At 41.1% G+C, this 25,441-nt stretch overlaps 2 protein-coding genes and 1 long non-coding RNA gene across 11 annotated transcripts in view; 1 reads left to right on the forward strand and 2 right to left on the reverse strand.

The window, feature by feature from the left end:
- The window catches only part of LOC116747437 (5-formyltetrahydrofolate cyclo-ligase), a 279,548-nt gene extending 269,181 nt beyond the window's left edge, over window positions 1-10,367 (reverse strand). For 8 of the 9 annotated variants that reach the window (XR_004348042.1, XR_004348045.1, XR_004348046.1 and 5 more), the window contains exons 1-2: window positions 9,860-10,367; window positions 2,007-2,268 (exon numbers count right to left, since the gene is read on the reverse strand). Coding sequence is in view for 3 of the 9 variants with exons in the window: in XM_032619586.1 (XP_032475477.1) it covers window positions 2,007-2,268; window positions 9,860-9,976 (379 nt within the window). In the remaining 6 variants the exon portion in view is untranslated. Of the gene's footprint in view, window positions 1-2,006; window positions 2,269-9,604; window positions 9,838-9,859 lie in introns of those variants that run through there. The other variant, XM_032619633.1, reaches the window with a different exon arrangement.
- A 13-nt stretch (window positions 10,368-10,380) lies between these two features.
- On the forward strand, window positions 10,381-22,855 carry LOC116747453. The gene is made up of 4 exons (XR_004348057.1): window positions 10,381-10,486; window positions 10,771-10,857; window positions 21,282-21,935; window positions 22,155-22,855. It is a non-coding gene; the product is annotated as an uncharacterized LOC116747453 (long non-coding RNA).
- On the reverse strand, window positions 14,501-25,129 carry BCL2A1 (BCL2 related protein A1). The gene is given in 3 exon segments (XM_032619646.1): window positions 14,501-15,995; window positions 24,480-24,640; window positions 24,643-25,129. Coding segments are annotated over 3 exon segments (525 nt in total). The 5' UTR covers window positions 24,899-25,129; the 3' UTR covers window positions 14,501-15,887.
- Window positions 25,130-25,441: the final 312 nt, after the last annotated feature.

A 25,441-nucleotide genomic window follows, 5' to 3' on the forward strand; every position in this document is an offset into this window, starting at 1 on the left:
AAGATATACTACATTCCCTTATGTTTCATTGTCTTAAAATTTTTATAATGCTGGCATTCGTCTGGTCTAGGAGGTAGATCTGAGTGTACTTTTGGTGTCTAAACATCTAGCAAAGCACAGGACTGTATAATATAGGAGAAAAAGTAGCAAAGTAAATAATCCCCCTACTACCATGAGACCTTGACTCTGTCCCTTCCCATGCTGTCATATTGATTTTATAGGTTATGTTGTAACAATGAAAAGGAACAGAAATTGAGAGAAGATTGCATAAAGCTTCACTGGGATTTCTTTGCAACTCTTTAAGTCTTAATCAAAAATACATACCTCTAAGACACGTTTGAGGCATTGTAGTACAAAATAGTACCTTAGCTTGTTTTGCTTCCAGCTCTTCGACTGCTTGATAATGATTAAATCTCCCAAGTGGCTGTTGGCCAGGGAGTAGCACATATAAAGGTCCAGCAGTAGAAAAAGCAAAATGGGGTTGGCCTAATTTGAAAAGATACATACACTCCAGTGTTCACAGAAGCTATCTGCAATAGCCAAGACATAGAAACAACCCAAGGGTCCATCAACAGGTGACTGGTTTAAGAAGATGTGGTGTATGTGTGTACACACACACACACACACACACACACACACACACACACAATGGAATACTACTTGGCCATAAAAAAAGAATGAAACATTGCTACTTGTGGCAACATGGATGGATATAATATCAAATATTATATGATGTCACTTGTATGTGGAATCTAAAAAAATAATACAAATGAATCTATACACAAAACAGAAACAGACTCACAGACATAGAAAACAAACTTACGGTTACCAAGGCAGATAAATTAGGAGTATGGGATTAACAGACACAAATTACAATGTATAAAATAGATAAGCAATGAGGATTTACTGTACAGCACAGGGAACTATATTTAATATCTTATAATAACCTATAATGGAAAATATACATATATATATGACTGAATCATTTTGCTATACACCTGAAGCTAACACAATATTGTCAATCAACTATATTTCAATTTTTTTAAAATGGGGTTGGGAAACTGGGAGAGATTCAGAGTGGCTGAAACTCAGACTATAAAGTGAGGGAGTAGAAAGATGTAAAAATGGAAAGAATAGCAAGGCCAAATCAGGAAGAGCCTTGTTAAAGAATGTTTGATTCAAACTAAGGGCAGCAGAAAGTCACTGAAAGACTTTAAACAGGGGAGAGAAATGGTCAGCTTTGCATTTCAGACATCTTGTTTCAATTACTACATAGATAATAGATTGAGAGGGAGGAGAGGAAGAAGAGTTAGGAGGCTGTTATAATAACCCAAGCAAGGGAAGATGGTGGCTTAGATTGCAGTGGTAGCAGCGGGATTAGAGAGGAGTGGACAGGTTCAATAAATAACTCAGTAAGTAAAATCACCAGGGCTCGGCAATGGGCACACATGGAACATGAGGGAAAGAGAAGAGTCAAGGATGATCTTGAGATTCCTGGCATGGTGAATTGGGTGGTGATGGTACTATACACTAAGAGAAACACAGGATAGTGGGCATGAGGGAATATGATTCAGTTTGGAACATGTTGTGTTGGAGATGACCACGTGATACCCAAGTAGTTGACAGGTCTGAGCTGGAGATATAAATGCTTATAGCATTAATAATAAGGTACTCATTACCATACAGACCATAACTGAAACCATGGGAAATGCAATATTATTCAGAGAAAATGTATAATCCAACCCACAAGGTCAGGGCAGTAGTCTGTGAAAAGGCAACAATACCTTAATACCTTACTATTACAGTTGACATTTCACAGCTTACAGAGGGCATCGCACCCTGAACTAGGTTAGGTCGGTGTCTTGGAATATAAGTGAAATACAAATTCATCCCTGTAGGAAAAGTGACCCCCACTGACCCAACCATAGCAAGCGGATCAGAGGTCTAACAACCCATCACAGCCTGAGAGCATCCTAAGGTGCGGATTCCAATACCATAACACTCACCTGTGGACAAGGCCTCCTCCCGAACCTCGACCTCACTGGGCTGATGAATATTCCAGGATGTTTTGGGAAGTGAAGAGATTTCCTCAGGCGATGCTAATTTCACCATATCCATGTGATTGCTCTGGAACTGGTACCGTGGGATAAAGCAGGTTTTGCCTTGTTGGAAAATGTCCTTGATGATCTCTTCTGTCTCAATTTCATCTTGCATGCTCAGAAAGATGGAGATTCTTTTGGACTTTTGATACTGACTATGGGTAAACACCTGAATGGGAAATGATGGCGGTTATAATTTCCAAGGTTATACTTTTAAAAACTAGTGGCTCCCCTTAACAGTTTTAACGCTTTCTCCCTTTTCTCCCTTTCTCTCAGCCTTCTCCAACCTCTTTATCCAAAAACAAACAAACAAAAACAGCAGACTAGTATATAATAGGTCAAATAATACGCATCCTGAAGGCTGACTTGAACTTCTGGACCCAACACTTACTTCTCTGATCCCTTTACACTTCTCTGGCACACCTACTCTGGCAGGTGTGACAATTCATTAAAAAGTCACTGTGAGGGGTTTCCCTGGTGGCACAGTGGTTGAGAGTCCACCTGCCGATGCATGGGACACCGGTTCGTGCCCCAGTCCGGGAAGATCCCACATGCCGCAGAGCAGCTGGGCCCGTGAGCCATGGCCGCTGAGCCTGCGCGTCCGGAGCCTGTGCTCCGCAAAGGGAGAGGCCACAGCAGTGAGAGGCCCGCGTACCGCAAAAAAAAAAAAAATTCACTGTGAGGCCCTGCTGTCTGCATCAGGAATTCCAAGCTTGAACCCCATCTACCCGTTCTAGCAGACTTCAATCCTGTCACCCACTTCCCCGAGAGTCTCTTCTTTTTAACTCTGAAGCTCTCACAAGCTTCTTTACTCCCTGGATGGTCAGCCTTCTCTCCTGCCAAATTCTACCCATTTAAGCCCAACTCAAGGCCTAACATTTCCTGACTCCTAGAGAACCCTTACTATGTTTAGAGTCACTATACAACCTAACAATTATGTGTTGTCATAATTTGATTATTAATTGTTTGGTGTGCCCTAAATGTAGCATCCTGGCCAGTCTGTAACTCCCTGTGGTGGACAACATGCCATACAGTTCTCTTAGCTCTACCCACCTCCGTCCCATCTGCTATAAGCTCTTCTGTTCAAATGAATGTTAAAATGTTCACAAAGATGGAAGGTAGGGGGATCCTGGAGAGGCAAAGGCCTTCTAAAAACAAGTGCCATGTTGTAATGAAGGTGCACCTGGGGGAAAGCATCCCTTTGTACTCAGTTTAATTAATTAATTAATTTTTTGGCTGTGCTGGCATGCGTGATCTTAGTTCCCCGCCTAGGGATTGGACCCGTGACCCCTGCAGTGGAAGCACGGAGTCTTAACCACTGGACCGCCAGGGAAAGTACTCCCTTTGTACTCAGTTTAATCATTCATGAGGCAGAAGAAACGGGCTGAGCTTTGCTCACATTAGAAATTTTAATAATCTCAGAACTTCCCCAGTCTCAGAAGTTAGCTCTTAGTTCCCTATTTTTTTTTCTTCCTTTTCTGTTCTTCCCCGTTCTCCGAGCTAAGGAAAAGTTACTGCAGAAGTGACTTATAGGGCTTTCCTGGTGGTGCAGTGGTTAAGAATCCACCTGCCAATGCAGGGGACACAGGTTCGAGTCCTGGTCCGGGAAGATCCCACATGCCACAGAACAACTAAGCCTGTGCACCACAACTACTGAGCCTGCGCTCTAGAGCCCGCGAGCCACAACAACTGAGCCTGTGTGCCACAACTACTGAAGCCCGTGTGCCTAGAGCCTGTGCTCTGCAATAAGAGAAGCCACCACAATGAGAAGCTGATGCACCACAACAAAGAGTAGCCCCCGCTCGCCGCAACTAGAGAAAGCCCGCACGTAGCAATGAAGACCCAACGCAGCCAAAAATAAATAAATAAATTTATTTTTTTTAAGTGACATAAATACGAGTGCCAGAAAGACACAGGCACAGAAAGTCAAGTTATTCCTAATAAAAAGGGACACAGAAGTTAAGTAAATAGAGCACACCAAACCAGTGCTAATGAAGGAAGTTAACTCTACCTTTCCGAGCAGTTACATAGCTATTATCAGGCCTGAAGTGGGCAAAGCAAATGGAACTGTGAAACCCAGACGTTGGGCAGATCTGAGGCTTTTGGCACCCAAGTACTTTCTGGGAAAGTTAAATGTCTATCTTGTTCTGTTTAAAGCAGAACACAGTAAATCAGAAGCTGAATAAGCAGTAATAAACATGAGTTAAAATTCAGTGTGAGACTATGTATACACACTTATCTTTCTTTCTTCCTCAAATCGCACTTATATGACAGTAAAAAAAGCACACAAAAAAGAAAGCCATGATAGCCCTGATAACAAGAGGATAGAGATTTGACTAGTTTCTGCAAGACAGAGTGGATGGGACAGTATTTACAGACAAAAGAGTAGCAGATCACAACACTTGGGGAACATGGGTGTAGGTCAGACAGAATCCATTCTTCCCATGGAATTCCAAAGTGACTAAAAAAGCAAAGGAAATCCCCATTAGCTATCACACCTTCCTTCATAAATATGTACAGACAGTAATGGTTCATCAAACATTTTAGAAAGCCAAAACACAAATTAGAAGGATTTTTTAAAAGGGGAATTGATACAGCCACTATGGAGAAGAGTACCTTAAAAAACTAAAAATAAAACTACCATATGACCCAGCAATCCCACTCCTAGGCATATATCCAGAGAAAACCATAATTCAAAAAGACACATGCACCCCAATGTTCATTGCAGCACTATTTACAAGAGCCAGGACATGGAAGCAACCTAAATGTCCATCAACAGAGGAATGGATAAAGAAGATGTGGTACATATATACAATGGAATATTACTCAACCATAAAAAGGAACGAAATTGTGCCATTTGCAGAGACGTGGATGGACCTAGAGACTATCATACAAAGTAAGGCAAAAAGAGAAAAATTAATGCATTTATGTGGAATCTATAAAAATGGTACAGATGAACTATTTGCAAAGCAGAAACAGAGACACAGATGTAGAGAACAAACATATGGATACCAAGGGGGAAAGGGGGAGGGGGTGGGAGGAATTGGGAGATTGGGGTTGACATATATACACTACTATGTATGCAACAGATAACTAAGGAGAACCTACTATATAGCACAGGGAACTTTACTCAGTGCTCTGTGGTGACCTAAATGGGAAGAAAATCCAAAAAAGAGGATACATGTATAAGCATGGCTGATTCACTTTGCTGTACAGCAGAAACTGACACAGCAGTGTAAAGCAACTATACTCCAATAGAAATAAATAAATAAATAAATGAAAATAAAAGAGAAGTTGGGTGGAGTGATCCAGCAGGAAAGTGAGATCATTATAATTCAGAGAACATGGATTTTTAAAAATTCTAATTAGTTTTCTCAGACAAGTTCAAGAAGATAGATGCATCTATAAAACAACAACAGGCTGCTTTGGAAAGAAAGCAATCGGAGAATTAAAAAATACCTGGAAATTAAAATTAACATTACCAAAATTAAAACAATTCAGGAGAAAGCCTCAAGTAGGGGAAAAAGACAAAGACGTGGGGAAAATAAGAAAAAATATTAAGAGACATAGAAGATCAATCTAGGATTTTTACTATTTGATTAACAGGAATTGCAGAAAGGAAAAGAAGTAATCAAAGACATAATAGGTAAAGATATCAGTCTTCAGATTGAATGGAGGTCATGGATGCTGAGCAGAGCAAGGAAAAATAATTTTAAACTTGAAATTCAAACTCTCAATCAGGTAAAAACATTTCCTAATGTATAAAGTATTAAAGAGTTTATCCTCATAGATATTTTCTCCCCAAAAGTTACTTGAGAATACAATCTAATAAGATAACAACAACAACAAAAGGGGCTTCCCTGGTGGCTCAGTGGTTAAGAATCTGCCTGCCAAAGCAGGGGACACAGGTTCGAGCCCTGGTCCGGGAAAATCCCACATGCCGCAGAGCAACTAAGCCCATGCGCACAGCTACTGAGCCTGCGCTCTAGAGCTCGCGAGCCACAACTACTGAAGCCCACGCACCTAGAGCCCGTGCTCTGAAACAAGAGAAGCCCCCACAATGAGAAGCCCGTGCACCCCAACAAAGAGTAGCCCCCGCTCACCACAACTAGATAAAGCCTGCACACAGCAACGAAGACCCAACGCAGCCAAAAATAAAGAAAGAAAATAAAGAAAAAGAAGAAGGAAGGAAGAGGTCTAAGAGAGAAGATACTGGATTCAAAAAACAGCCCTAACTTAAAAGCAGAGAGAGAGGAACCCCAGGGCAATGGCTATAGCACAGACTCAAAGTCGACCAGACCAGAGGGAGCAGTGGACTAGAGTGCTTTCAAGAAGAAAGTGGATTTATTTTAACAAACAAAATGAAAAAGAATCTATTGATAAGGCATATTCTTATTTTGCCAAAATGGAAAAACAAAGGCAATCGGAAACTTGAACAGAGAGCTAAATTAGAAATTTATACTCCAAATAGGAAAATTAAGAATGCCATAATTTCGAGCAATTATAAAGCATAAGAAAAAAGAAAGTATTTGATATTAACACTTGAAATATTCCCCTCCTAGCCACACATGTCTAGTGACATTGAATTGTATATCCTCTTCTTACACATTCAATGATACAATTTGGTTCTGTAGTGAACACTATATATATAACCACAGTACTGTAAATACTATTTACCTGAATTTCAAGTTTGGAAATCAGGCACAGAAAATGCTCAGTAGACTCATTACAGTTACAGAACAGAGCACAAATATTATAAAAACTTGACAATGTAAATATAACGATAAAGGTGTCACAAATTGGCATAGAATGGAAAACAAAATGAGTACTTGGCACTAATTTCCTCAACTTATTTGTTGAGGAGTCAAGATATGGCATAAAGTATAATTTCTTTACCATACATTACTTTTCTGATAAACTTGTAAATTATTAAAAAAAGTGCTGTGTCAATAAGAATAAATTTGCCTTTTTTTTAATTATTGGGAGAAAGGCATCATTTAATACCTTTACTGTATTGAACATGTACTATGGCAAAACATTGTTCTAGTCCCAGTATGTTGATATTTTGGGCCTTGATCCATTGGTTGGTCATGAAGTCAACAGTGGGTTACAATCAGCAAATGAAATAGAAAATATTAAAGTTCGTTGTATATAGTAAGAGTTGTCAAACACCTGGTTGTGAAACAGATTTTTTATATGAGTACATTTATTTGTATGGAGTAAAATGTGTTTATTACTGGGAGTCATGGGTCTGCTTTTGAATTTTTCTCTCTCTGATGCCAGCTCTCAGTTGTCAATCTACTGATATCAGTGGTTCTGTCTCTATATGGCTACTATTCCCACCTGGAGTTTTTTTAAATTCTAATCTACTATAGACAAACCAAACTGAACTCATCTTTATTGTCCCCATGCCCCTCCAAAATCTGCTCCAACTCTTACCTTCCTTGTGCCTAGTAACGTTCAAAACCCTTTATCCGCAGCTCTAAAGTTTGGAATCATAGGTGGCTCCCCTTTTCCAGTACTCTCTAATCTCCATCCAGTTAATTGCCAAGTCCCGCTGATTCTCACTACATAGTCTCCCATTCACCTGCTATTCCCCCTCACCTTCACTGCCCATGCCCTCGTTTACATCTTTATTACCCCTCACCCAAATTATCACAACAGCCCCTTACTGGTCTCCATGTGTTTTTTTCTCATTCTTCCACCCCCAACCTATTTTCCAAAAATGCTGCCAATATTCTCTTCCTAAAGGATATATCAAAAATATGTGAAGCACTCAATGCATCCCTTAACACACTGCTTTAACCTTCACAATAGGTCTTCAAGGATGACATTATCCTTTTACAGATAAGGAACCAGAGGCTCAGAAAGATTAGAGGACTTGTCCAAGGCCATATGCAGCTAAAACACAGTGGAGCCAGATTAAATCCAGAGCTAAGGAGTTCCAAAACCCATGTTAAATTGTCTTTCCTTCTCTTGCCAAAATATTCCTGCATATGTTCACCCACCCTATCTTCCCTTCACCTGACAAAATTCATCTTGTACTACAAAATATTTCTCAAACTTCTCCCTATAGAAAGAAAGCCTTCTGATTCCCCCTCCCCTAAGCTAGGTTTCTACAGCTTTGGTGTTTACCTTTACCCTATACCTCAAAGCACTGCAATTCTTTATTCACATGTCTGTTTCCTCTTGAAGACTCTCTGCTCCCTCAGAGTAACAATTCTACCCTAATATTTATTTATTTGGCTGCGCTGGGTCTTTAGTTTCAGCACGTGGGATCTTTTAGTTGCGGCATACGGGCTCTTAGTTGCAGCATGCAGGATCTAGTTCCCTGACCAGTGATCGAACCCGGGCCCCCTGCATTGGGAGCGCAGAGTCTTAACCACTGGACCACGAGGGAAGTCCAACAAGCCTATCTTTTTCATTCCTACAACCCACTACATAGCAAAGTATGGCCCACAGTATGAGTTCAATATATGTGAATTAATCAGCTAAACTTTTAGCACCTAGAGAGTAAGGATAAGATCCTATACTTCTCTACATCTACTAAAGCAACTAATGCCTTCCTCATATAGCTAAAAGTACTGAGTTTGAATAAATAAGCTAACATCTGCATAGATCCCCTCCTGCACACCTATGTATATGGAGAGGGGAATGAAATGCTTGTATTTGCTTTACTGCTTTAACCCATAGGAACCTTGAATTTGAGAAACTAACGGATGATAGCCTAGTGAAGGATAATTAAGAAATTCTTACGGCATATCTAATTTCAAGGGACATCAAGGAAAAGAACTCCCATGCTAATTTCCGAATATAACATTGGTATCTATGTCAGAGACAGGATGCTGGGGAAGAGGGATCATTAGTTTGACTTAGAATTACTAACATTTACTTATTCACGGGACATCAATTTTTTTCCTTCGGGCGTCCAACAAAAACCAGTCTCCCACACGTGCCTTCAGGACAGGATCTGTCCGCCATTTTACTGATACGAAAACTGGCATTACATGAACTTGTATTATACTACAAGGTAGTATATAACAAGTCAGTCTGCGAAAGTTAACAAAATCGAGGTATTATAACCAACAAGCACGAAACTGAACGCATTCCCCTAATTTCTCTCTTCTGCTTCCTATCTTCTTGGGCAGCCTAAGTATGAGAATCAGTTCTTTCATTAATTCAAAAAAGCATTTAATGTTCATCTACTAAGTGATAGGAGAAGGCTAGGCCCTGAGGCTACGGAGACAGGGCTCTTGCCCTCCACAGGCTCAGTGAAGGGCTTCCATCCTTGAGCATCTCTGCACCCCATTTTGGGCTCCCTCGTCTGAAGTAATTGCATCTTTCTCTGTTCATTTTACTGCTACGACTGGACTCTAATTTTTTTTTTTTTTTTGGTCGCGCTGCGTGGCATGTGCGACCACTCTAAGACTCACTGAAGACACACTGGCGCTCAGGTGTCCGCCCCTCTTCCCCTCCAGATCTTTCTGCTCTCACGCTGCTCTTACCTCAGCAGTCTGTCACCCACTTCCATCCTCTCCCTCACAAACCCCATAACTCTCCACGGCGCGAACACTGAGCCCAACAGCGTTCCAACACCCACAACAGGACTTTCGCGCGCTGAGGGGAACACTGCGCGCCCTCAGAGGACGTGCGCGCGCCGGGCGGACGTGCGCGCGCCTGAGGCTTGCGCCTGCGCAGATCCGCAGGCCTGGAGGCTGCCGGGTCCGGCATGAACGGTGGCTGTTGTAGCGTTCTCCCACCTTCTGGGCCAAGAGGCGGGACTGGCGCAGCCGCTCCTCGGCGCTCAGCGCCCGCAGACGCCGCTTCAGCTCGGCCCGCAGGCTCCGCTTGGCGCTGCTCACGGCCGCCGCCGCCATCTCGCGGGTGCGATCCGAGTCCCGTCCGCAGGCCGCTGGGTCCGCTGGCCCCCCGCTTCCGGGTCGCCGGGCGCACCACGCCTCCCGCCCTTGGTACCCGAACTACGTGGAGCCTTCGCGGTCAATGTACGCCCCTCCCCCAGCAAGTCGAGGGCAGGCGTGACAGATCTGCACGCCTGACCTCCCGGGGCCGGCGGTACTACTGGAAGGAGTTCTATAAAGACTCAGGATTCCTTCGGTGCCACGTGTCGTGTAGTACTGGGGCTCTCTGGGGCCTGAAAAGGCAAAGGCAGGCCGAATAGAGAAATCTGCATGATACACAGACCTGTTAGCTAAAGGGAAGATGACTTTTTTTTGTCTGTAATAACGCCTTCCTCTTTTTCTTTTCCAGTAGCTGGGCGGGAGCTGGTTTACTGCCGATGGGCGGGACAGATGCTTGATGAAGCAAGTGATTTTTTTTTACTATCAGCATGTCTCTTCTGTTCACCTCTGGAGAACTCAGGACTGAAAGTTAGTTCATAACAGGCTCAAGGTCCAACAATATTTTCACTGTAGAATAACTGGAACTTGCTCCTACTATAAAAGTTCTGTTCTGGGACTTCCCTGGCGGTCCAGTGGTTAAGACAACGCTTCCAAAGCAGGGGGTGCGGGTTCATCCCTGGTGGGGGAACTGAGACCCCACATGCCGCATGGCCAAAAAACTAAAATGAAATTTTTAAAAAAAGAAAGTTCTGTGCCTTCAGAAACTGAAGACTTGAGGAAGTGGAGAAACCAAGAATTTTTTTCTCTTGCAGGGCATGTGACCTGGATTGGGAGGAGAGAGGATAGTAGCTCGAGGGAATAACGAGGCGTGGAGAAAGGCTCAGTAATCTGATGAAAAGGTGAGAAAGTTAATAATTCGGTGGGTAAAGAAAATAAACTGAAATTGTTGGAAATTTAGAGAAAATAAACAGTGTGGTACTGCCACTTGAATATACAGTAGACCAGTGGAATAGGATAGAAAGAGCAGAAGGAGACATAGAACAGACTTCTAGCCTCCATAATCACATAAGCCAATTCTTTATATTCTCTTTGTAGATAGATATTGTCTATTTGTTCTGTATCAATGCATATATATATATATATACACACACATATATCAGGAAATAATATTAATAGATATATTATCAGGTATATATAATAAGATATATATATCCTATTGGTTCAGTTTCTCTGAAGAACTCTAATACAGATTTCTATATGCTAACAATGAATAATCTGACATTTTAAAAACAATTCCATTTACAAGAGCATTAGAAAAATAAAATACTTAGGAATAAATTTAACAAAGGGAGAGTTAAACTTCTGAAAGCAACATAGCATTGTTGAAAGAAAGAAAACCTGTATAAGTGAAAAGACAGCTCATGTTTATAGATCGGAAGACTTAGTATTTTTAAGATATGCAGTACTCCACAAATTATTCTATAGAATCAATGCAGCCCCTATCAAATTTGGCCTTTTGCAGAAATCAATAAGCCAATCCTAAAATTCATATGGAAATGCAAGGAACCCAGAATATTCACAACAACCTTGAAAAAGAAGAACAGAGTTGGAAAACTCACACTTTCCAACTTCAAAAGTTACTACAAAGTTACAGTAATCAAGACAGTATGGTATTTGCTTAAAGATAGGAAAATGTCATAGAATTGAGAGTCCAGAAATAAGCCTTTACATTTATAGTCAATTTTTTTTTTTTTGACAAAAGTACCAAGATAATTCTATAGGTAAAGAATAGTCTTTTCTAACAAATGATGCTGGGACAACTAAATGTCTACATGCAAAAGTTAACTCTAAGCAGATCAAAGACCTAAATATAAGAGCTAAAATGAAACTCTTGGAAGAAAACATAGGCATAAATCTTCATCACCTTGGCTTCGGCAGTGGTTTCTTATAACACCAACACCACAAGCAAGAAAGGAAAAGTAAATTGGACTTCATCAAAATTAAAAACATTTGTGCATCAAAGGACACTATCAAGAAAATGAAAAGACAGCCTACAGACTGGGACAGAATATTCACACAAGTCATATATCTGACAAGGGACTTGTATCTAAAATATATAAAGAACTCAAACTCAACAATTAAAAAAATATATATATAATCCAATTTTAAAATGCGCAAAGGACTTGAATAGACATTTCTCCACATCAGATATCCAAATGACCAATAAGCACTTAAAAAGATCACCATTAGTCATTAGAGAAATCCAAATCAAAACCACAGAGAGGTACCACTTCTTACTAGGGTGGCTATAGTCAAAAAAACAAGAGATAAATGTTGACAAGGGTATGGAGAAATGGGAACCCTTATAATGTTCTACATATACATACAAGAAGGGTGTGGAGAGAAGCCAAAATAGAATACAAGCAGGGACGAACAAACTGAACTGTATTGTCAGTGATTAGCATAACCACAGCAAGTGGGTGGAGAAGAAAAAAAACTAAGTTAAGTAAGTTTGGAAAACAGTATTTTGACTGTATACTGTAAGGCCAAAGACAAAAATAACTTTATACAAATATTGCACTCTAGTTAGTACGTTTATTTTTCACAGGGGTGTATATTAACAATTGTGAAGCGACTTTATTCTAGAATTGAACAAATAAGGAAAGATACTATGGATAATGAGTCAGGTTTCTCCTTGTTGGAAAAACAAGTTACACATAAAGAAAGAGGGAATTGGGGAATGAACCCTGTGGTGCTGGATAATTAGAAGTGTCAGTATTGAAACTAACACAACATTGTAAATCAACTATACTCCAAAAAACAAACGAAGTGTCAGTATGAAACCATGATTTTAAATATATAAACAAATGGATAGATACAGAAATAAATAGAGATATGTATGTTAAAAGCACACATATATTTCCTAGCTCTGTTTGGGAGAGGGCCAGAAGCAGTGACACTGCAGTAGCAATGAAATCTAGCATCCAGATCTTGATTTCTAAATATTCTCTGATAAACAACCAGGGCTTCTTGATTCTAGAGTTGAGGCAGGAACAAGATGGGCCTGGAACAAATTGTAGGGCCATAGAGTAAGGAAGTGATTTTTTTTTTTTTTTTTTTTTTTTGCGGTATGCGGGCCTCTCACTGTTGTGGCCTCTCCCGTTGCGGGGCACAGGCTCCGGACGCGCAGGCCCAGCGGCCATGGCTCACGGGCCCAGCCGCTCCGCGGCATGTGGGATCTTCCCGGTCCGGGGCACAAACCCGCGTCCCCTGCATCGGCAGGCAGACTCTCAACCACTGCGCCACCAGGGAAGCCCAGGAAGTGATTTTTTAAAAAATAAATTTATTTATTTTTGGCTGTGTTGGGTCTTCATTGCTGCATGCGGGCTTTCTTTAATTGCAGTGAACAGGGGCTACTCTTCGTTGCGGTGCGCTAGCTTCTCATTGCAGTGGCTTCTCGTTGCAGAGCACAGGCTCTAGGCGCACGGGCTTCAGTAGTTGTGGCTCGCAGGCTCCGTAGTTGTGGTGCATGGGCTTAGTTGCTCCGTGGCATGTGGGATCTTCCTGGACCAAGGCTCAAACCCATGTCCCCTGCATTGGCAGGTGACTTCTTAACCACTGCTCCACCAGGGAAGTCCCTATGTTTTTATTTCTTTTGAATAAATACCTAAGAGTGGAGTTGCTGGGTCCTACAGCAAGTATGTGTTTAACTATATGAGAAGTTGCCGATCTGTTTTCCAAAGCAGTTGTACCGTTTACCATTATCACCAGTGGTGGATGAGAGTTCCAGTTATTCCACATCTTCCTCAAGGGTGGTATTATTAGTCTTTTTTATTTTAGCCACCCTGGAGGATGTGCAGTGGTCTCATTGTGGTTTTAATTTGCATCTCCCTCATGATCAATGGTGTCCAGCATCTTTTCCATGTCTTTTGTGTATGAAGTTTGTTCCAATTTTTTGCCAATTTTTTTTTTGCGGTACGCGGGCCTCTCACTGTTGTGGCCTCTCCCGTTGCGGAGCACAGGCTCTGGACGCGCAGGCTCAGTGGCCACGGCTCACGGGCCCAGCCGCTCCGCGGCATGCGGGATCTTCCCAGATCGGGGCACGAACCCGTGTCCCCTGCATCGGCAGGCGGACTCTCAACCACTGCGCCACCAGGGAAGCCCTTTTGCCAATTTTTAAATTAGGTTGATGGTCTTGTTGTTATCGAATTGTACGAATATTATATTTATTTTGGATACAAGTCCTTTGTCAGATAATAATGTGACATATATTATCTCTCATTCCATGGCTTGCTTTGAGATTTTTTTTTTAAACAGCTTTATTGAAATATAATTCACATACCGTCTCTTTGAGTGCTTAACTGTCTTTTTAAAAGAATTTTAAAATTTTGGTGATTTCTAAATTACCATTTTTTTTCTTTTCTGGTTCAGGTTTTGTGTGTTGTAGCTAAGAAATCTTTGCCTACTCCAAGGTTGTGAAGATTTTCTCCTGTGTTTTCCTCTTGGAGTTTTATAGTTAACATTTAGGTCTGTGATCTGTTTTCACTTTCATTTTTGTGTTTGGCTTGAGGTAGGAGTTGAGGTTCATAAAAGTCTTTTTTCTTTTAAGCAAAGTGCTAAACAGAACACACAGTGAGCTGCACTTTGAAAGACCAGGTCGCCAACCAAGCCAGAAACGGTCAGTGATATCCCAGTGTCACTTTGTTAAATAGATCATGGCAGTGTAAAAGCCAGGGTTTGTGGTTTCTTGTGCAAGTGTATTCCAGGTAGCAGTACCCTTACACATGCTTCCTGTTTATGTCCGTTCATGACTATTCATTCCCACCACTTAGCTCTGATTAATGCAAAAATGAATTAAAACGGAACTCATTTCAGAAGGGGGAGGGGAGGCACTTGGCTGAAGGAGGAAGAAGAAAATGCTCCCTGCCTCCTGCAGACACAAGCCCAGGTGGCCTAGGTAGTTGCCTCTCCGATGTGATTTGATAAGTAACCAAAGCTACTTTTGTCAAAAATATTTCCCTGCTGACTTGCCCCAAAGTCCTAATCCCCACCGTTAAGAATCACTATGAGAGGTAAAGCATGAATTACCTGAAAGCCCCTGTGAAAATGCCCATAGCCTGAAGGGGGTTGCTGGGGAGGGAAGGCTCTGGTTTCTTTATTGGATCAATCAACAACTTCCTAGGAAAGGAAAAGCAAGCCCCAGTGGGGCAGATGTTGTATTGAGGGAGGAAAAGGAAGAGTGGGAAAGTCGAGAACAAGGTACCGTGCTCCCATATCGCAACCAGATTTGCTGACCTAAAAATCAGAACACAGGGGCTAATAAGTGACATAATTTTCTACTTTGTGAAATTTTTAAATAGAGAGTTTAACAGTGGCCCAACGTTGAATCGTTTACCTGTCTTTGTTCAGACTATCCCGGAGTCTTCTCCATATCTGGTTGCCATATTCATCAACTTTACATGGCAACCCTAAAGTGTGGCGGAGAGGGCATTGGTGGAAAACCCTACGTAAGCATCTAGGGGCACTGGGGACTCCAGAAAGCTTGGAGCCCAGAGGTACATGGGAAGCAGACCTCACCCATCATCAGTCTAGACTGGTGACACCGAAAATGATTTTGGGGTAATGGACACACCCTTAAGAAAATCTGCCAAAGACATCACCTTCCTGGTCATCATTCTCTTAATTCAATCTCTGTACCCTGTATTGAGCTTTACCCTTTTGTTGGAACCACAGGCAGGACACAAATTACGTATAGAAACAAATACATACAATTTATTCATTAAAATGGGGACAAAATTCCCATAACTCTGGAATGTCAAGTTATATCATCAAAGTTATTTGTTTAGAAGTAGAAGTAAGTGTTGGCAAGTGCTTCTTGTACGATTCAAGAAAATAATGCAGATTTCACAATATGGAGTGTCCTTTTTGGTCAATAGTACTGCTTCAGGAGACATAATATTTCACAGATCTTTCCTGTAACTTCCAGAAAAGTCAGCCAGCCAGACTTGGGTTCAAACTTCTTTACAAAGCCATTTTCCTATGAGAGAACAAATTTAACATTTTAACAATTAGTGGAGACTAAGTTTTCTGGAATGAAAAGCAAAGAAACTTTCATTTAAATAATGCAGGTAGTCAATCTTCTCTGTACTTCTCACCAGTTTATTCTATTCATCCTATTATCATTCTCTATCTCCATTCCAGACTGCTCTAGAGCAGCGCTGTCCAATAAAAATATAGTGCGAGCTTGCTATGTAATTTTTTTTAGTAGCCACATTTTTTTTTTTTTTTTGCGGGATCTTAGTTCCCCAACCAGGGATTGAACCCACACCTTCTGCAGTGAAAGCGCAGAGTCCTAACCACTGGGTCGCCAGGGAATTCCCAGTAGCCACATTTTTAAAAGTAAAAAGAGGCCAAAATTAATTTTTTCAAATATATTTAGTTCATCTAAAATGTTGTGATTTTGGGAGTTCCCTAGCGGTCTAGTGGTTAAGACTCTGCACTTCCACTGCAGGGGGCGTGGGTTCGATCCCTGCTTGCTGAACTAGGATCCCGCATGCCTGCCTCACAGCCAAAAATAAATGAATGAATGAATGAGTAAATAAATAAACTTATGATTTCAATATGGAAACAAGATATTTTACTTTTTTTTGTACTGAATCTTTAAAACCCAATGTGTGTTTTGTACTTAGGGCATCTCTTAATTCAGACCAGCCACACTGCAACTGTTCAAGGGTCACAAGTGACAAGCAGCTGCTATATTGGATGGCATAGCTCTAGAGGACAGAAAATCTATCTTTTTTTTCCCTCTTTTCTTTCAAATGTCTGGTATTGAAATATGCATTTATATTTGTAAACCCGTTGTGCTGAGAGTCATAAGGACTCAACAGTAAAGCGAGATTCAATCAGTGCCTCTGAGCCTGTGAGAACATTGTGGTTTGCATTACAGTTCATTCTCTTTTTGATCAGACATGTTCTTTTAAAAAAATATAAGAGTATAAACCGGACACTGTATGTAATTAATTTATAATCTATTCTTATAGAGCATCCTCACTGAAAAGTACCTCTGAGATCACCCGCCCTAATGCCCTCTCTTATTTTCACAAATGAGGAAACTGAGGTCCAGAAAAAATAAGTTACATAAGTTACCTGACTTCTTAGTGCTTGGACCTCTACTGGGATGCAGACACCGTTCTTTTCACTCCGTAAATTTTCAAACCACCACCAAGAAGATCAGAAAATAGTTAAAATAATTTTTTTTTAATGTTCGTCCTGTAACATTTGCTCTGCCTCCAGCAAGTTCCATTTCTGGGGGTTACAAATGCCTTCAAGTAGTTCACAGTCTAGTGTGACTAACATCAAAATGTAAACCAAGCATATTTCTTTGACAGAGAACTCTGTAGTGCCTTGGAATTGTCTTTTTGAGCATCACTGGGAGCGCAGACAAACACCAGTCAGGTGGATTTTCCATTGAAAAGACTGAGCAAGAAAGCCAGCGTCCACTAACCCTCTGTGTGAAGTGTGGAGTCATGCTGGGAGATGCATGCTGTCACATGCTAACAGAGGAGACAGACTGCCCCTTCTCTTCTTCCTCTATCCCCTGCCCTTACACACTCACACATTTCCCGTACATTCTAGGTGTGCATGCACTTCAGTGCTCGCCTTCCTAGAATTTTCACAAACCCCGTGTTAATGGGGCACTCTAAAATGCTTTTTATTATTGTTACAACGATCACCATCTATTACAATAGGCAGTTAATATGTCATCCTCATATATATTAAAGTTCTAAACTAAAGCATGAATAAAGGAGGGACTTCCCTGGTGGTCCAGTGGTGAGACTCCGTGCTCCCAATGCAGGGGGCCCGGGTTCGATCCCTGGTCGGGGAACTAGATCCCGCATGCATGTCACAACTAAGAAACCCGCATGCGACAACTAAGACCGGGCGCAGCCAAAATAAATAAATAAAGGAATAAATATTAAAGCGTGAACAAAGGAAAAAACTGACAAATTCAGCAATACGAAGATGAAAGTTTTTTTAAAACGATAAGAAACTAAAATAAGAACAACAGACCAGGAGACTATTTACATTTGCCGTGAAAGAGTTCGTTGAAATGTAAGAGAAAAAATCATCAAGCCCTTAATAGTTAAAAAAGGCAAAGGCTGGGCTTCCCTTGTCGCGCGGTGGTTGGGGTTCCGCCTGCCGGTGCAAGGGACGTGGGTTCGTGCCCCAGTCCGGGAGGTTCCCGCATGCTGCGGAGCGGTTGGGCCCGTGGGCCGTGGCCGCTGGGCCTGCGCGTCCGGAGCCTGTGCTCCGCGGCGGGAGAGGCCACAACGGTGAGAGGCCCGCGTACCAAAAAAAAAAAAAAAAAAAAAGCAAAGGCTGTTAAAAAGAGAAATATAGAGAAATATAAATGATTAACAAGTATATGGGGGGGGCTTCCCTGGTGGCGCAGTGGTTGGGAGTCCGCCTGCCAATTCAGGGGACACGGGTTCAAGCCCTGGTCAGGGAGGATCCCACATGCCACGGAGCAAACTGAGCCCGTGCGCCACAACTGTTGAAGCCCGCGCGCCTAGAGCCTGTGCTCCACCACAAGAGGAGCCACCACAATGAGAAGACCGCGCACCCCAACAAAGAGTAGCTCCCACTCACCACAACTAGAGAAAGCCTGCGCGCAGCAATGAAGACCCAACGCAACCATAAATAAATAAATTAATTAAAAAAAAAAAAAGTATATGGGGGAAGAGTGGGTGGGATGAATTGGGAGGTTGGGATTGCCATATATACACTAATATGTATAAAATAGATAACTAATAAGAACCTGCTGTATAAAAAAATAGAATTGTCTTTAAAAAAGTATATGGGAAAAAATTCCACATTACTAGCAGTTAAATAAATTCACATTTTAATATATGTTACTGTTTTTTAGACCTATTAAATTGACCTTGTTATCTTAAGCCTATTAAGCCCTCAAAATTATATCTAATGGTTCCGCCCAATGCTGCTAAAGTTTGTGACATTGTCCCATTGATACAACCTTCTGAAAGCAATATGTATTCCAATATGTATAAGTAGTGTAATTATACTCATATGTGAACCAATCATTCTAGTGTTAGAAAGTGATCATGAGGTGGTCTTCTAAAATGTGGGGGGAAAACCATCTTCATGTTCAGTATTGAAGCATTATTTCTAAGAAGGGAAAACAGAAACCAACCCAAATGTCTAACAGTTGGGAGTGGCTTAAGTAAATTATCATGCATAAAACTGGAGGGATATTCTGTAGACTCTGAAAGTGTTAACATGGAATAAGTGAGGCAAGCTGTTTAAAAAATCACTCTGACTGCTATGTGGAGAACAGACCATCGCAGGGCAAGCAGGGAAGTAGGGACACTGGTAGGAGGCTCTTGACATAGTCCAGTGAGAGAGGAAAGTTGCCTGGAGGCACTGGATACGCAGTATTTCAAAGGTGCCCCCAACAGAATTTGCTGATGAGTTGAATGGAGGGTTTGAGGGAAAGGGGTCACGGGTGACTCCCAAAGTTAGAGAGCTGAACTTAGGTTTCCTGAAGGACCTACAGGAAGACTTGAACTATGTTTCACCTTAGTTTTCATTAAATGATTTTTAAATCTCAAGTTAAAATTCAAAAGAAATACAAGACGAATCTGGCCCCCAAATCTATTTAATCAAAGGATTTGTAAGAATTCTTGAGATTGTTTTACATTGCTGCTAGATCTTTACGCCTTTTGGAGATGCCTTTGCCGGATTGAATACTTAGTCAGTCGTCTACATGCCTGTGTATGTCCTTTTATTTGCCTTCACCAGACCATTATTTAAAGCAAGACAATCATAAAAAAATACAACCTACTTTGCCTAACTCTTATGACTCAGGCTTTAATATACTGGTCGCTTGGAAAGCACCAATTCTGCCTGTACATCCCTACTTTCAAAAGGGGCTTTCTTTTGGTATTAGAGTAGTTTTAAGAATTACATATTTAAACTTCCTGGAATTTCCCATATAACCTTCATAGTTGTATTAATATCTGACAGTTTACAAAGCACTCTTACAGAAATGTCCTTTAATCTTTTAACTTCCCTTCTAAGGTACGTATTACTGTCTTCATTATATATTACATATAATATAATATTTATTATATTTATTATATTAGGAATTTGAGTTTCAAGTTACTTCTGAAACTCACTCAAGATCACACTTCTAGTGAATGGGAAAACCAGAGTTCACATCTCAGTTTCTATGCTAGTTCATTCAATCACTCCATCAACAAATATTTGTTGGCTACCTTCTATACCATAGGCCCTGGGCCAAGCATGTGGTATGCGATGGTGCATTAGGTAGACATGATTCCTCCCGTGTGGAGCTGAGGGCTGAGTGTCCTTTCCACTCAACCAGCACAGGCCCTGGAGAATGCTTAACTGAAGAGGGCAAAAGTAAGAAAGCCACCTAGCTGCAAAGGAAAGGCAATCCCAAGGGGTGAGATGAATTTCATCTCAGGCACATTCTAATGGTTTTTAAGAACCAGCCTTTCCTCATGAATGCCAAAGACTGATAAAAACAAACAGCACTAGCTCTCCTGTGAGATCTATGAGAGCCTATTCGTTTTCAGCACGTCAAATTGGCAGAGGGACAGGAGGAAATAACGGTAAATGTGGAAGAGGACTAGAAAGCGAGATGAGAAGCAGCAAAGAAAAAAAGGAAAGAAAAGAAGGGAGAAAGAGGGAGGGAGGGAAGGAAAAAGGGGAGGAAGAAAGAAAGGAAAGTAGCTCACTTAATCTCATAAATAATCTAACTTATGAGATTATGACCCCATTTTTGATACACTCGTCTTATTTTTTAACCTTTAGGGCATCTGTTTTAGATGGTGGCTAATATCTAACTATAGTTGATGATATAATTTCTGGAGATTAAATCTATTCAGGGAAGTTAGGCAATACTACTACTCATAATAACAATAGCCCTAAGCTTGTATTGAGTTCTTATTTGTAGAAACTGTGTTCTGGGTGCTTTATATATAATATTAACTGATTTAATCCTTACACCAGTCCTGGGAGATAGACGGCAATAGTCTCCCCATTTTACACATGAGGTTTAGGGAAGTTAAATAACTTGTTTATGTCACACAGGTAGTAAGCATGAAATGAACTCAGGTTCGTCTGATTCAGAGTTGGTGCTCTTATTATCTCTGCTGTCCTCACATACCACATTCTTGATCCAAAAGTTTTCATAAAATCTCTGGGCACACTTAAAATTTAATTAAATATGGGTACTCTCTAGTTGTAGGTGAAATGCCCCTCTCATCTCTCATTATAGGCATGCATCTTTAATCTGGAGCCAATGACAAGCACATATGAATGACTGTGGACAGGACAAGAGATCAGTTGATTTTTTTGGAGATTTTTCCAGGACGGTAGAAAGTCAGAAGTTGGTGCTTCCTTCTTGATGAAGTTGTAAAATGCCTCCTCATCTTCCTCTCTTCCTATGGGCCACCTGACTCCACTAGCACAGGCATGGGATTGTACCCTTTCCCTGGAAGTAAGTCATTCAAGTGTAGGTTCATTCATTTGAGCAGATTTGTAAACATCAGTATGCAAAGAAGATACTGGTTTGCCATGCTGGTCTGTACTGATTCAAAAAAGCACTGCCCGTCTTGCACAGATTCAGTGTCTCCTATGAGCTGGGAAAGGAATATTGAGGTTGCTTTGAAATGACATCTTAAAGGGCATTTCTATTCTGTCTAAGCTGTTAAAGTGTAAAAGTCAAGAGCTTAAAACCTACATAAGGACTTGGTGAAGGCTGATGTGTGTGGGGGAGCGCACATGTGTGTTTATATCCTGCCATACTCACTCACACTTATACCTGTACCACCCCCAAAAGATGAGTACACTTCTAGACTTTCTCAGAGACAATTCCACACCCTCCACTAATTATGAGTTCCAGGAGCTTACAAAATTTATTGTTAAGAAGGTAAAATTTTCAGGGGCTTCCCTGGTGGCGCAGTGGTTGAGAGTCCGCCTGCCGATGCAGGGGACACAGGTTCGTGCCCCGGTCCAGGAAGATCCCACATGCCGCGGAGCGGCTGGGCCCGTGAGCCATGGCCACTGAGCCTGCGCGTCCGGAGCCTGTGCTCCGCAGCGGGAGAGGCCACAACAGTGAGAGGCCTGCGTACCGCAAAAAAAAAAGAAGGTAAAATTTTCAATAACATTTATTCATTTTCTGGGTGTTCCAAATACAGTGCAAACCCATGCAGAGCTTGTAAACTAGTATGCTCATACGTGGGCCTCTGTGCTAACAAACTCCTGCCTTCACTTGAAACCTACACAGCGTAATAGCTGAAATTTCCACCCATCCTTCAGTATAGCTTTCCACAGCAACCAGAAAAAAACACGACCAAATATCTCACATGCTTTGTCTAGCCCCAAGTCAGGCTGAGTTCCAGGAAGAAAAGGTGATGGAGAAAGGGGAGTGGCTGCAGTAAGCCCCAACGTTATGCAGGAAGACCTCAACAAAATGCAAAAAACATCAAGTAAAAGATTTCATCAACGTTTAAGACAGCACCGAAGACATCTATAGTTTTAAAAGACAACAAATTAGAAGATATCTACCACATATATAAAAATAATTTGTGTCCAGAATATTCCAAGAATTCCTACAAATCAGTGAGAAAAAGACAAAATAATAGGAAAACAGCAAAGGATATAAATAGGCAGTTCTCTGAATAAGAATTACAAATGGTCAATAAACACATGTAAAGACGCTCAATATGAAAAGATGTTTAACCTCACTAGTAATCAAGGAAACAAGAATTAAAACAAGATAAATTAGGTATATATTTTTAAGCCAGCGGAATAGGGAAACTATGACAGACTACTATAACCTAATGTTAGTCAGCCGGGATGGGAGGAAATGTGGGATATTTGAACAAGCTGTGACGGGAGCATGACTTGGTAGAACCACTTTGGAGGACAAGAATCTAGTAAATTTTAAAAAGTGTTTACACCATGACCTAGCAATTCTGTGTCCCAATATCCATCCTAGAAAAACACACACACAAGGGAAGACATGATTAAAGATATTCAATGAAGTATTGTTTGTGATAGCTCTGGAAATAAATAAATATCCATCAGCTAGAAATAACCAAACATTCAACAGCATTTACATACAACAGCGTATATGTAGTACTTTTCTTTTTTTTTTGAATATGCTGCGACTGAGCCCCCTGCAGTGGAAGCTCGGAGTCTTAATTAACCCTTGGACCGCCAGGGAAGTCCCTGTAGTACTCTTTTAAATACTTATTAACATGGAACATCTAAGCCCATGCACCACAGCTACTGAGCCTGCGCTCTAGAGTCCACGAGCCACAACTACTGAACCCATGTGCCACAACTAGTGAAGCCCATGCACCTAGAGCCCGTGCTCTGAAACAAGAGAAGCCACTGCAATGAGAAGCCCACACACCACAATGAAGAGTAGCCCCCGCTCACCCCAACTAGAGAAGGCCTGCACACAGCAACAGAGACCTAACACAGCCAAAAATAAATAAATTTAAAAAAATAAAATGCCCTTGGATGAAAAAAAAAAGAATACCATGTACTATTTATACAAATAATTTATAAATACTATAAATTATTTAGTATTATATTAGTATTGTTACATAGTATTTAATAATTTATAACAATTGTTTTTACAAAGAAGTGCTGAGTATATTTTCTATGGATATGTTCAACAGGCATGTTTTGCATGTAAAAGAACTGATACCAGTGGATAGCTCTGGGAAGAGGGGAGGCCAGGGTTTGTGTTGAAGAGAGGACATAAGTGCTGTAAAAAAGTAAGTATTCAGTGTATTGGGATATAAAGAAAAGCATACAGGTCCAGCTGGGAAAGGCCCCTTATCAATATGAATTGTAATATAGGCTCCCTGCACGATCTTAGCTTTTTGAGACACTGATAATAAAGTGAATTTTTATTTGGAGATTCTTGAATAGTTTCTTGCTGGTGGTGCAGTACATTATTTTTTTTTTAGTCACCAAGCTTTACCAGCCAGAATTTGTCATATTAGAAAACTGAAAAAGAAAATCAATTTGTAAGCAATGAACTTGCAAAAATTTACACCTGTCTTTTGTAACATAATATCTAAATATAACAGCATCTAATACCAACTCTTTCTGTACTAATTCTACATTGTCATGACAACGCTAACAAGAGCTAAGTCTCAGACTAGACTCTGACTCTAAAGATGCATTAGGGAGGTGCATCTTTTATTAATCCCCAAAACTCACTCCTGCAATTTACACGGTTAGGAATAAAAACTGAAACCACAAGAGTTTTCCAACTATAAGATTCATTGGAAATGAGCTAGAAATTTTATTTAAAAATTTTAAAACTTTTAAAACAAACTACCCAAGGAAAATATAATCCTTATGTAGTTTCTTTTTTTTTTTAATCAGCAAGGAAACTGTCAATTCCTATTTCAAAGTAAAGAACAACGAAGAATATTTCCATCACACATACCCAGCCTCCATTCTGCCTTATCCATTCTCCTGTGTTTTTGGTTATGAACTCTGCAACAAAGTAAGAAATCTCCTTGTAAGTGTCCACATCTGGGGCAATTCGCCCTCCTAGAAGTTTCTTGATGAGAATGCCTTCAAATGCAAATATGGTCACAATCCTTCCCAGTTAACGATGCCATCTTCAAATTCCCTTTCCATCACTTGGTTGAATATTGTTCTGGCGGTGTCTATGGACACAACATCAATATTGTCCAAGCATGGTTTCAAATTCTTTTCAACTTCGTTTTGGACTGAGAAAGCAACGTCTTGTAACACCCTGGATGTTTTGCTTGGACCAGATCCAGGTTGCGGTATCTGCAAGACGTACTTCAGGTAGTCCTGGGCCAGCATGTGAATATAGCCAAATTCGCTGTCGGTCATCTTCTTCCTGCAGGAGAGCAAAGTCTTGAGCTTGTTCACCTGGAAGTGCCCAAGGCAGTCTGAAGCACAAACTCACGCAGCTTGGCGTAATATGACACATGGTATCTGGAGGCTGGTGGAATTTCTGTTTGCATCACTTGATAGTATCCTTCCTCCTTGTCACTTTCATACGTCGGCTCTGTGTGAAAGAGAAAGTTTAACATGTGAAAGAAGAAAATGTTTCAAAGAGAGGCCACTTCCTCATCCTGTAAGTCATTAATGCAGGTTTTTTTGTTGGTTTCTTTTTGGGCGGGGGGTACGCGGGCCTCTCACTGTTGTGGCCTCTCCCGTTGTGGAGCACAGGCTCCGGACGCGCAGGGTCAGCGGCCATGGCTCACGGGCCCAGCCGCTCCGCGGCATGTGGGATCTTCCCGGACGGGGGCACGAACCCGTATCCCCTGCATCGGCAGGCAGACTCTCAACCACTGCGCCACCAGGGAAGCCCTAATGCAGTATTTAAAGTTTTAAATTCAAGGACGTAGAGAAATTAGAACCCTTATACAC

The sequence above is a fragment of the Phocoena sinus genome, chromosome 2, assembly GCF_008692025.1.
Source record: "Phocoena sinus isolate mPhoSin1 chromosome 2, mPhoSin1.pri, whole genome shotgun sequence".
Taxonomy (NCBI): Eukaryota; Metazoa; Chordata; class Mammalia; order Artiodactyla; family Phocoenidae; genus Phocoena; species Phocoena sinus.